The 13,941-nt window shown below is 37.7% G+C and overlaps 1 protein-coding gene across 6 annotated transcripts in view; it reads right to left on the reverse strand.

Moving 5' to 3' along the window:
- SHQ1 (SHQ1, H/ACA ribonucleoprotein assembly factor) overlaps window positions 1-13,941 on the reverse strand; it is a 221,105-nt gene that overhangs the window by 193,435 nt on the left and 13,729 nt on the right. For all 6 annotated transcript variants that reach the window (XM_033133193.1, XM_033133194.1, XM_033133196.1 and 3 more), the window contains exons 2-4: window positions 3,601-3,665; window positions 1,984-2,106; window positions 1,164-1,324 (exon numbers count right to left, since the gene is read on the reverse strand). In XM_033133193.1, coding sequence (XP_032989084.1) covers window positions 1,164-1,324; window positions 1,984-2,106; window positions 3,601-3,665 — 349 coding nt within the window. The remainder of the gene's footprint in view (window positions 1-1,163; window positions 1,325-1,983; window positions 2,107-3,600; window positions 3,666-13,941) is intronic.

The following is a 13,941-nucleotide window of genomic DNA, read 5'->3' on the forward strand; positions in this document are numbered from 1 at the left end:
TCAGCATTATTTGCTCCTAAGTAAATCCCAATTTTGTTCCCTTTAAGGAATCTTGACAGCATTTTATATTTTTTCAAAGGCAGAGGTCTTTCTAGCATCTTATAGTTGTTTTCAAAGAGTTTACACAATGTATCATCTCCTTAAATCTCCTAAATGACTTTATAAAGTAGGCGAGCAATCTCTACTTTACAAAGAGGAGATGAAACCTGTTTGTGGTCAAATAATTGGCCTGGGATCCCAAATCTAAACAGAAGCAGAAGTAGGACTACAACATAAGCCATCTACCTTTACTTGGTAGACTCACATGTCTTACTATAACAAACCACATTCTAAATAGAATTAATATCATCTGCCCAGACAGGGATGAAGTAAAAACAAAACAAAAAACAGTTCATGACTGTTTCTTTCATTTAAAAACAATTAAGAACACAAGTTAGTGGTTCACCAACACTTTCATCACATAACATTCTAGAGATACATTTTTTATAATACAACATAAGTACAAAATAATTCAAAATCTCTCCTCTCCATTTCATTCATTTCAATCTCCCTACATACCCTAAAATGAAGTAGACATTCCTGCACTGTTCAAGGAAGGAAAGTGATATCATTCCTTTTTAGCCTAACTCACATATAATAGGGTTTTAATAAGAGATTACATTCAACCTCCATCAAGAGTAAATAGACAAAAGTGCCTACTGTATACCAAAAACTAAACAATTTGATCAAACGATGCAAAGTCATTCTCACCAGGAACATTCTGTCTCATTTATCTATAAAACAGAAGAAGCATCAGGCCATGAGTACACTATTTTCATTTTTCAGAAGTATAAAACAAAGCTTTCCAGGAAGTATGAGAGGGGGTTCCATTTTGTATTTTAGAAACCTAATGTCTAGAATACAGAACAGAGAAAAAAGAAAGTAGAGAAAGAAGAAAGTAACAGAACGTCTTCCATCAGCAAGCACAGGAACACTGGACAGAGCAGCCGATGCCACTGATGGGAGCAAACACCCATGCAATGAGTGCATACGAGGAGCTGTTCTTTGTGCTCTATGTCATCTCTACACAGTGCACAAAGAACTCCCAGTATGAGCAGAACTGAAATTAAAATATCCACATGGTAAAATCCTACAATGCCCAGGTCTTTAGGAAGACAATATACCTGTAACCGCTGAAACACTCCTGATCGTAAGTCTCCAAATCCATAGTGGCACTGCAGCTTCAGAGCACTTTCAGATACCTCTTCATAGGGGAACTGCTCAATTTCCCAATCAAACTCTTCATCATCATATTCTCCTCCTTCCTCAGAAACTGAAGAAGTACCTAAGTTGTTAAATATTAATTTTTTAAAGTACTGGAATTCCTAAGTACAATTTGGGCAAGAAAACGTACAGAAAAAAATCCCTGCCTATGTTGCATCAAAAGACAGGAACAACAATATGCATAGCCCCACAATTCTTGATAGCCCCAAAAATAGAATCAACCAACAGGTCCATCGACAAAAGGATGTATAAATAATAAATGCAATGAAAGCAATATGTGAATAGCCATATATGAATAAATCTCATGTTACATGAAAGAAGCCAGGAAGAGGGAGGGAGAAGTAACTAGGAGAAGACACCGGATGGGATTCCAGGATGTTGGAAATGTTCCATTCCTTGACTTAAGTGGTGCACGCTTCATGTAATTCATTGAATTGTACACTTCTAATCTTAGCTCAAGTGGTCAATATTTTCCCAAAGATAGAGATGCTGTTTCAATTGGTCCAAAAATGTCACTGACCTACTGGTTCAATAGAACTCTTTATGTCTTTAAAATATATGTAAACAAATTATCTATTTTCACATGTTTTCACATGACCTTCTTGTCACCTGAAGTATTCTCTCCAATTTCCTATTTGCTATACCCCTTTCCCCTTAGCAACACATAGCATTCTTAATATTCTGTTTTTCTTTATTTTCCCACAACTGCAATAAACATACCTATTTCTTCCACAAGTGGTTTTGCAGTCCTGGATTTTCTTGGTGCCAGAAGAGCAGTTAACATGTTCAGCCCCTCAAAATGCTGGCCAGGAGTTTCTTTGGGTAACTGAATGGTAAAGAGTCCTTAAAGATAAATTTGTTTCATGCTTAGCAAGATTAAAATATTAAAGACTTCACAAATGTATTAAAGAAATATATCTTGTTAAAATATAATTCTATTTTATAGAGCTCCAAAATTATACCCTTATTGTAAACAGTGAATAAAAATCAAAAGAGAAAAAGATTCCAACAAGGTTTTTCAGAACCACTGATTCAGTTGTCACCTCTATAAGAAATTAATCTGTTCAAGCTACAGAATGCTTTAGTCTCATGCAGTATCACCTTAACTATTGATAATATTAAAAGTCCAGTCAAAACGTCTAAAACTCAATGGTTGAGAAGGTAATAGAATTAACCAGTAGCTACTTATAAATTTTATTTCTGGACTAGAGGGGCAAAAGTCAGGCTATCTTATCCAATGAAGAACAGCAGCAGTTTCAAAGATATACAAATCTTAAATAAAACAATTATGGCTTAATAAAGTTCTCTGATATCTCAAGAGATACATCCCTAAAGTCTGCCTAAGGCAGACCCAAATTCTATCTCTGTGCTTAGTTTCTTTCCTTAAGTGGGTTTATCAACTTCATCTAGGCTCCCTTATGAACTTCTATTATTTACTACTCTTACATTTTAAAACATTTTACCTCTTTCAGTGTACTGAACTTTATCATAATATATCAAATACAACTCAACCCACGTATTTTTTCATATACAAGCTTCCTAACCCCCTGTGTACTTTTAAAATTTAATAACTGTTGTAATATGCAACTTATCTGCAATTAAAAGTAGATTTACTACTCAGGAAGGCAGTTTCATTATATTTTATTATCACATCAATCATACTTCATTATTGGTTAGAACTTTGCCATTTAACTCTTTCATCCCATCTATCCTCCCTTACCCTGGTTCACTGAGGTCAAGAAATATTCACTGAATAAACTACAGAAGAGTAGACAATGTATTCTTATTCCATATCCAGTAACAAAGGAAAATCCAGAGGTTTCTATAAAGGGAAAATAAATGGTTTCCTGCCTAGCTGAAATGAAGGACTTAATCAATCATGAGAAGAAAATTCAATTAGCCTTTAAATGCCATCTATGGTCAGCTTCTCTCACACCTACATGTTATTAAATTTAAGATTGAAGTTGTACAAGAAAGATTTGATTCACAGCTAAAATCACCCACACCTTTGATCGCCTCACACATTCTTTTACTTTTAAACACTTAATAAATGTAGGGGAAGTACGAAATAAAACTACTAGAAAATAGAACCAGAGTATTTAATTTAACTTTACTTGAAAGAATACTGTGAAATACTTTAAAAGACTGAAAAAATTGTCATTATTAAGAAATTCATAAATAACAGCACTGAGTACTGTGAAATAATAGAATGACAGGGTCAGATTGCACTTGCAATACACCTAAAAGGTCCTCGCGGTATCTTGAAAGATTTTTATGTAGTTGCTCTAACATGAAGAATCCAAAGGACAAAACTAACAAAAATTTCAAAATAAGTACCTTTATCTGCATCATAGGACCCTTGCTCACTTCCATTTTCTATAATTCTTCCAGGAAGGGTTAATCTGCAGATTTAATATAAAGTTTCATGAAGTTCTTAAATTACAAAGTATAATAAGTGACCATCAATGACAGTATACATTTATCTACTGAATCTATCGATCATTTTACAAGGAAATCCTTCAGCATTTTTTAACATTTTACAAACTAAATAACTTAGATTTCTTCCCTAGCTGAGAAAAAAGAAATCAGAGATGACTCCTCTCTCTGTTTGAATACCCCCTAGTAACCAATAGATACTTAAAAATTTCTTTTCAGCCACAGTAAGTATTAGTTATAGTACTATTGTCATAGTACTTCCTCCTCCCAGTGAATATAGCTGGTGCTTGACACTGCAGGGGATCAATAAAAGTACACTAATTGGTTTCCAAAAAACCCCCAGAAACAAACAAACCAAAAAATGGGAAACAATAAAACAAATTGTTTGTGTTAGACAAATTATTACTTTAAAAAAAAAAAGCAGAAAGCAAAAGTGTTATTTTCAGATCTACTATATGGGGATTTCCCCTTCTTTCACACTAAAAGAAATGAACTGATTTTCCTGTTTCTAGTTTCATCCTTGATCAGTCAGTCTTCCACTGAAGCCCAAAATAATTTTTCTAAAACAGAAGTCTGACTGTCACTTTTTTATTTGAAAAAGTTTCTGTGGCTGTCCAACACTGTCTTAAATCATTTAAACTCACCAGTACAGTATATCAAGCCAACACCATTCCATTCCAAACTTAAACTCTGAGCCTCCTTTCCTCCCTTACCCCTCTCCCTTGCTTCCTACTCTAACAGGAATAATAATAATAATTAATAATAATAATAAGGACAACAACAATAACCTGGCAGACCCCAAAAGACCCAGGGCTTCATAACCTAGTTACCTTTGAACCCAATGTTTCCTGGAGCTATAATGCATTTGCTGAACCAAGATCACTCCTAAACCGAATATAAGGAGATAGTTTATGGATAAATTAGTTATAATAGTTACAGATACTAACTTTATTATCAGAATCTGAACTGAATCCCAGGTCTGCCATTTACTAGCTCTGTAATGTCCTTGATACAAGTTAATTAACTTCAATTCCAAGACTTATAAACCTCATCTGTAAAAAGGGAAAAATTAAAGAATGTATCCCAGGGTTACATGAGAAGGAAATGATAATTCAAACAGCTTGGTGGTCGGTACAGTATTCAAAAGATGGAAGCTATTAGAGGTCCAAGATGGAAGATTAGGTAAACGTTATGCCTACTGCCTCCCAGGATCACACCAAAAGTACAAATAAATTATTGAACTATCAACCTTAAGAAACATCTGAAGATCAGCTGGACAAAACCCCTATAACTAAGGATATAAAGAGGCCACATCAAAAAAGGTAGGAGGGGAGGAGACGCAAAACAGACTGACCCCAAACCGATAGACAGTGGTTGAACATCAGGAGGGATGAACATCAGGAGGGAACATCAGTGGTGGGGGTCCCCCCTGAAGAAGGCGAGGTCCCAGCCCCACATCGAGCTCCCCAGCCCTGCGATCCTATGCCAGGAAGAGGAATTCCCACAGCATCTGGCAGTGAAAATCAGTGAGGACTCTTGTCTATCTGGGTGAGACAGAAGGTGGCTGGAAACCCAGACACCCTCTTAAAAATCCTGCACACAGACACACTCACTTGCAAACACTCACCTGGTCTCTGGTGGAGGGGTAGCAACTCGAGAGGCACCAGAGACATACAGGCAAAGACTGAGATGTGTGGATTCATGGTGAGGGCAGGAGGGATAGGATCCATTATCCCCAGGCGGAGACTGCCTCATGTGTAGCCTACAGGACAGTGCCATCTTTTCTATGTTGACCCCTCCCCCAAAGGGTCAAATCTGGGACCACATTGGTCTGGTGAAATCTGCATGTGCGCACTGCCTTGGTCCCTGGGACCCTGCCTATCATGGCTGGTGTTGCACTGCCCAGGGCACTCTCAGCTCCTGGGCACCAGCCCTATCCCACAAGCCACAGAAGCCTTTTACAGCAGCGGACAGTCCACAGGGGCCCAGGAACTGTTGGTGGTGGCTAGTGACCCAGATCCTGTGCCGCAGCCTTTCTTGGGCAGCTCTCGGGGATCTGTGGGCCCGAGGCAAGCAGTGGCTGGCTGCAGTGTTCTCAGGGTGATTCGCAGAATCGTCACAAGCCAGGCACTGCCCCAACATGATTGGTGGCTGGCTGCGGTGTTCTTGGATGCTTTGTGAAGTGGTCACAGGTCAGCCACTGGCACAAGACCTGAATCTACATTAACTTTGTAAAAACCACCAGCCACGCCTTGTGACTCCCTGAGACTCTGCCCCACCCAGCTAGTGCTGCATCATCAAAGGCATTCACAACGTCAGGTCAACCAACCCGGCCCACCCACCTAAGGAGTCTCTTCCAATAGCTGGGCCTATAGGCAGCTGACAGGTGGGAATAATCCTAGAGAGCCCTGGGCCTTTTGCTAAAGTGCCCCAGGTCCAATACTGGTGGCAGCCAGCCTGAATTCACAGAGAGGCTAGCCCCACACATACCTATAGGTCCAGCACAGGCAGCAACCAAACGCATATAGCTTTGTGGCTCCTACCAGGTAGCCCCAGGACAGTCACAGGCCAGGCTTAAATTGGACTGCATGGGAGACGCTCCTATGAGGCACCAAAAACAACACACCCAGAAGCTGGCTTCAAACCAGAGTACTACCTGATTAGCCCCACAAGTGGCACACCCAAAGGGGGGTCTCAACAGGCACAGAAGCCTGCAAATGTGAATCCCCTACTGAGGGGTCAGCCCCCACACATCAGATCATATTCTGTGGGCATAGCCAGTCCTCACAATCAGTCATCCTGGGAGGCAATCCCACCCACTCAAGTGCCAAAGCAATCAAGGCTCAACAACAACACACAAACCATTCAACAGACACTCCTGGAACACACACAGGAGATCAGGAAGACTGCACCAATGGACCACATAAGACACCTATCACATGAGACCACCCAGCAAAGACTGAGAGACACAGAAAATCTACCTAATACATAGAAGCAAACACAGAGGCAGTGAGAATGAGGAAACAAACATGTCCCAAATAAGAGAAAAAACTAAATTCCCAGAAATGGAACTAAATGAAATGGAGGCAATCAACCTACCAGAGACAGAGTATAAAACACTGGTTACAAGAATGCTTAAGGAACTTAGTGGGAATTTCAACAAAGAAATGGCCAACATACACAAGGACATAGAAACCATAAAAAAGAAACAGTCAGAAATGAAGACTACAATAACTGAAATGAAGAATACACTAGAAGGAATCAACAGCAGATTAGATGAAGAGGAGGATCAAATAGTGATTTAGAAGACAAGGTAGTAGAATACACCCAATCAGAACAACAAAAAGAAAAAAAAATTTTTTTAAATTTTAAAAAAACATCAAACATAGCAACATTCGCATCATAGGAGTACCAGAAGGAGAAGAGATGGAGCAAGAGATCAAGAACCAATTTGAAGAAATGACTGAAAACTTCCCCAACCTGGTGAAGGAAATAAGACATAGAAGCCCAGAAAGTACAGAGTCCCAAACAAGATGAAACTCAGCAGGCCCACACCAAGACACACAATAATTAAAATGCCAAAGGTTAAAGACAAAGAGAAAATCCTAAGAGCAGCAAGAGACAGACAACTCGTTACTTACAAGGGAGCTCCCATAAGACTATCCGCTGATTTCTTAAAAAGACACTGCAGGCAGAAAGGAGTGACAGAAAATATTCAAAGTAATGAAAAACGAAGGCCTACAACCAAAACGACTCTACACAGCAAGCTATCATTTAAAATTGAAGGAGAGCTAAAGAGCTTCCCAAACAAGAAAAAGCAAAAGGATTAATTACCACCAAGCCAGTATTACAAGAAATGTTAAAAGGACCCCTTGAAGCAAAATACAGGAGAAAACTACCAAACGAAGATCAAAAATAGGAGTAATAAAATGTCAATAACTATATACATATTGATAATCACTTTATTTTTTATTTTTTTATTTTTTTAATTTTATTGGGAAATATTGGGGAACAGTGTGTTTCTCCAGGGCCCATCAGCTCCAAGTAGTTGTTCTTCAATACAGAGGACTCTTTGGTACAGCAGAGGACAACCTGGAGATTACTTGGTGGGCTTAAGCAAAGACTGGCGCTGCTTTTTTTCTTTTGTTTTGTTTTTAAATCTTTGATATTTTTGCCTGTGTTCAGTGTGGGTTACCAGTTGTTTTTATATGTGAATGTATTTGGTTTTTTCTTTATTGTTGTGGTTTTGCTTGGTCATTTGCTTTGTTCTGAAATTGCCCTACACCAGGGCCCAGCTCAAGAGGCACAAGATTCACCACAGAGTACTATCGGGTTTCACCTACAAGTGACACACCCAGAGGGAATTCTCTACAGACACAAGAGCCCATAGGGGCCAAACCTCATTTGAGCGGTCACCCCTCACGCAGCATTACATCCGCTGTGGGCAGAGCCAAGTCTCACAACTAGTCAGCCTAGGAGTCAATCGAACCTACTCACAAGCGAAAAGCAATTAAAGATCAACTTTAACAGGACAATATACACAACACAAGAGTCACCTTTGGAGCACACGCAGAGTAGAAGAACGAAGTAGTGCAAGTCAAATATAAAGGACACATATTACATAAGATAACCCAGCAAGAACTCAGAACCCTAGGTGATCTACCTAATACATTGAAGCAAACACAGCGAGTCAGCCAGAATGGGGAAACAACGAAACATGTCCCAAATAAAAGAACAGAAGAAACCTGCAGAATTAGAAACAAATGAAATAGAGCTAACCAACCTATCAGAGACAGAGTTCAGAACACTGATGACAAGAATGTTTAAAGAGCTTAGAGACGACATAAAGAAGGATAGAGAAATCATAATGAACAACAAGTTAGAAATAAAGAACGCAATTACTGAAATAAAGAATACTTGAAGGAATTACCAGCAGGTCAGATGAAGCAGAGGATCGATTCAGCGACTTAGAAGACAAGTTAGCAGAGATCACCCAAACAGAACAACAGAAAGAAAAAAGAATAAAAAACAATGAAGATGGTTTAAGAGACCTCTGGGATAACATCAAGCGCAACAACATGCGCATCACAGGAATACCAGAAGGTGAAGAGAGGAAGCAAGGGATCCAGAACATATTTGAAGTAATAATATCTGAAAACTTCCCTAACCTGGTGAAGGAAACCGACATACAAGCCCAGGAAGTCAAGAGAGTTCCAACCAGGATGAACCCAAACAGATCCACACCAAGACACATTACAGTTAAATGGCAAAGGTTAAAAACAAAAAGAGAATCCTAAAAGCAGCAAGAGAAAGACAGCAGGTTACATACACGGGAATTCCTTTAAAACTATCAAATGATCTTCTACAGAAACATTGAAGGCCAGGAGGGAGAGGCAGGAAATACTCAAAGTGATGGAAAACAAAGGCCTACAACCTACATTGCTTTATTCACCAAGGCTATCATTTAAAATTGAAGGAGAGATAAAGAGCTTACCAGAAAAGAATAAGCTAAAGGAATTTATTACCACCAAGCCAGCACTGCAGGAAATATTAAAATGGCTTCTGTAAACAGAAGAAAGATGAAAACAATCTAATTACAAATTTGAAAAATGGCAATAACTATGTACCTATCAATAATCATCTTTAATGTAAATGGATTAAATGTTCCAATCAAAAAACATAGGTTGGCTCAGTGGTTAAGAAAGCAGGACTCTTGTATATGCCGTATACAAGAGACTCACCTAGAATCGAAAGACCCACACACGCTGAAAGTGAAGGGTTGGATTAAGATATTTCACGCAAATGGAAATGAGAAAAAAGCTGGAGTTGCAATACTTATATCTGACAAAATAGACTTTAAAATGGAGAATATATTTAAAGACAAAGATGGGCACTATGTGATAATTAAGGGATCGATCTGACAAGAGAACATAACCCTAGTAAACATCTATGATCCCAACATAGGAGCACCTAAATATATAAAACAGATACTGACTGACATAAAGACAAAGATCAACAGTAACATTATCATAATAGGGGACTTCAACACACCTCTGACAAGAAGAGACAGGTCTTCCAGACAGAAAATCAATATGGAAACAACGACCTTGAATGACACATCGGAACACTTGTATTTAATCGATATTTTCAGAGCATTTCACCCTAAAGCTGCAAAATACACGTTCTTCCAAGCGCACATGGAACATTTTCCAAGATAGATCACATGTTAGGCCACAAAACAAGTCTTGCTAAATTTAAAATTGAAATCATACCAATTGTCTTCTCTGACCACAGTGCCATGAAATTAGAAATCAACTACAGGAAAAAAACTGGAAGACACACCAATTCATGGAGGCTGAATAACATGTTACTAAATAATGAATGGGTCAACCAGGAGATCAAGGAAGAAATCAAAAGATATCTCGAGACAAACGAAAATGAAAACACGACGACCCAAAATCTATGGGATGCAGCGAAAGCAGTCCTAAGAGGGAAATTCATAGCACTGCAGGCCTACGTAAAGAAACAAGAAAAACCACTAATCAACAGTTTATCTTCACACTTAAGGGATCTGGAAAAAGAACAGCAAAATAAGCCCAAAGAGAGGACAAGGAAGGACATAATAAAGATCAGAGAGGAAATAAATGAAATAGAAACCAGAAAAACAATACAAAAGATCAATGAATCCAAGAGTTGGTTTTTGAAGAAGATAAACAAAATCGACAAACCTTAGGCAGACTCATTAAAAAGAGAGAGAGAGGACCCAAATTAATAAAATTAAAAATGAAAGAGGAGACGTGACAACAAATATACAGAAATACAAAAACTTTTAAGAAATTACTATGAGCCAACAAATTTGCCAACATTATGCCAACAAATTTGACAATCTGGAAGAAATGGATAATTTTCTAGAAGCATACAATCTTCCAAGGACAACTCAAGAAGAAACAGAAAACCTGAATAGACTGATTATCACCACCAGGGAAATTGAATCAGTAATCAACAATCTCCCAACAAACAAAAACCCCGGACCAGATGGCTTTACAGGTGAATTTTACAAAACATTCGAAAAAGAATTATCACCTATTCTCCTCAAGCTCTTCCAAAAAATCCAGGAGGGGAGGCTCCCTAACACTTTTTACAAGGCCACTATCACCCTGATCCCAAAATCAAAGACACTACAAAAAAAGAAAACTACAGGCCAATATCTCTAATGAACATAGATTCAAAAATCCTCAACAAAATATTAGCGAACAGAATTTAGCAATAAATTAAAAAGATCATACAACCATGATCAAGTGGGATTCATTCTTGGCATGCAAAGATAGTTCAACATCCGCAAATCAATTAATGTGATACCACATTAACAAAATGAAAAATAAAAATCACATGATCATATCAATAGATACAGAAAACGCATTTGACAAAATTCAGCAGCATTTATGATAAAAACCCTTAAGAAAGTGGGAATAGAGGGATCATATCTCAACATAATGAAGGCCATATATGATAAACCCACAGCTAACATCACACTCAATGGGGAAAAGCTAAAACCATTCCCCTTAATATCAGGAACAAGGCAAGGTTGCCCACTTTCTCCACTTCTCTTCAACATAGTGCTGGAAGTTCTCGCCACAGCAATCAGACAAGAAAAAGAAATAAAAGGCATCCAAATTGGCAAGGAAGAGGTAAAACTGCCATTATATGCAGATGACATGATACTATATATAGAGAACCCTAAAGACTCCACCAAGAAACTATTCGAGCTGATAGATGAATTTAGTAAAGTAACAGGATACAAAATTAATATTCAGAAATCAGTTGCATTTGTATATACCAATAATAATGTATCAGAAGGAGAACTTAAGAAAACAACCCATTTACAATTGCTTCAAAGACTATAAATACCTGGGAATAAATTTAACCAAAGAAGTAAAAGATCTGTACTCAGAAAATTATAAGACCCTGAAGAGAGTAATTAAAGAAGATACAAATAGATGGAAACACATACCATGTTCATGGATAGGAAGAATTAATATAGTTAAAATGTCTGTACTGCCTAAGGCAATACACATATTCAACGCAATTCCTATGAAACTACCAAGGACGTTTTTCTCAGAAATAGAATATATAATCCTAAAATTTATGTGGAATCATAAAAGACCCCGGATATACTCAGCAATCTTGAGAAATAAGAACAAAGTGGGAGGTATCACGATACCTGACATTAAATTATACTACAAGGCTACAATAATCAAAACAGCATGGTACTGGCATAAAAACAGTCACATAGATCAATGGAACAGAATAGAGAGCCCAGAAATAAATACATGCCTGTATTTGGTCATTTAATCTATGACAACGGAAGCAAAAATTTACAGTGGGGTAAATATTGTTTGCTCAATAAATGTTGCTGAGAAACCTGGACAGACCACATGCAAAAAAATGAAGCTGGACTACCTCCTTACACCATATAAGAGAATAAATTCAAAATGGCTTAAAGACTTAAATGTAAGATCTGAAACCATAAAATTCCTAGAAGAAAATATAGAAAGAAACTTTACAGACATTACCCAGAGTAAGATTTCTACTGATACATCCCCTCGGGCAAGGGAAGTAAGAGAAAAAATAAACGTGGGATTACAAACTAACAAGTTTTTTCACAACAAAGGAAACCATCAATAAAATAAAAAGGGATCCTACTGAATGGGAAAGATATTTGCCAATGATGTATCCGATAAGGGATTAATATCCCAAATTTATAAAAACTCACTCAACTCCTAAAAAACAATTAAAAAATGGGCAGAGCACATGAAGAGACATTTTTCTAAAAAGGACATACAGATGGCAAACAGACATATGAAAAAATGCTCAACCTCACTAACCATCAGTGAAATGCAAATAAAATCCACAATGAGATACCACCTCACCCCAGTCAAAATGGCCATCATCAATAAATCAACAAACAACAAGTGCTGGTGAGGATGTGGAGAAAAGGGAACCCTTGTGCAGTGTTGGTGGAATTGCAGACTGGTGCAGCCGCTATGGAAAACAGTATGGAGGTATCTCAAAAATCTGAAAATGGAACTACCTTATGATCCAGCAATTTCACTCCTAGGTATGTATCCGGAGAAATCCAAAACTCTAATTCAAAAGAATTTATGCACCCCTGTTTATTGCAGCACTATACACAATAGCCAAGACATGGAAACAACCGAAATGCCCATCGGTAGACGACTGGATTAAGAAACTGTGGTACATTTATACAATGGAGTATTATGCAGCCATAAAGAAGAAAGAAATCGTACCATTTGCAACAACATGGATGGACCTAGAGAACATTATGTTAAGTGAAATAAGTCAGACAAAGAAACACAAATACCACATGATCTCACTTATATGTGGAATCTAAAGAAAAGAATAAATGAATAAACTAATCAGAAACAGTCTCAAAGTCATAGAAGAAAAACTGAGGATTGCTAAATGGGAGTGGGGGAAGAGATAAGGGGGTAGGTGAGGGGATTAGAAAGCACAGTCAATAACCACAAGATCGCACGGAGTTATGAAAGTCGATTTGGGGAATGTAATCAATAATGTTTGTAACAGATTTTGTAGGGTATCCGATGGACACTAGTCTCATTAGGTAGACCACCTCAGGGAAGATGTAGTTGCCTGATCACTGCACTGTACACCTGAAGCTGAGCTGAAGAGTGATGAATGTCAAGTACAATTTTATATACATATATATACATGTATACATATATATATATATATATACATATATTTATAAGAAGCGGAGTACAGCTTTAGGAATAGAGACAGTGGAAATGTAATGGCTGTGTGCGATGTCAGAGGGATAGTGGATGGGAGGAGGGGGGTTGTCACTGTGTGAGGGATATAAATGATAAATGTCTAACTATTACATGTTTTAGGCACCTGAAACTAATAAAAAAATAGTCAAGAAAGAAAGAAAGAAAACAAGGACCAATGCACATGCTATCTACAAGAGACTCACCTCAGATAGAAAGACACACTCCAACTAAAAGTAAAGGGATAAAAAAATATTTTATGCAAATGAAAGGACAAAAAAGGTGGGGTAGCAATGCTTATATACGACAGATTAGACTTTAAGATTAGACTTATTATAAAGATTATAATAAGAGTCAAAGAAGGACATTACATAATAATAAAGAAATCATTCCAACAAGAGGACATCACCCAGTAAATATTTATGCACCCAAC

The sequence above is a fragment of the Rhinolophus ferrumequinum genome, chromosome 17 (genome assembly GCF_004115265.2).
Source record: "Rhinolophus ferrumequinum isolate MPI-CBG mRhiFer1 chromosome 17, mRhiFer1_v1.p, whole genome shotgun sequence".
NCBI lineage: Eukaryota > Metazoa > Chordata > Mammalia > Chiroptera > Rhinolophidae > Rhinolophus > Rhinolophus ferrumequinum.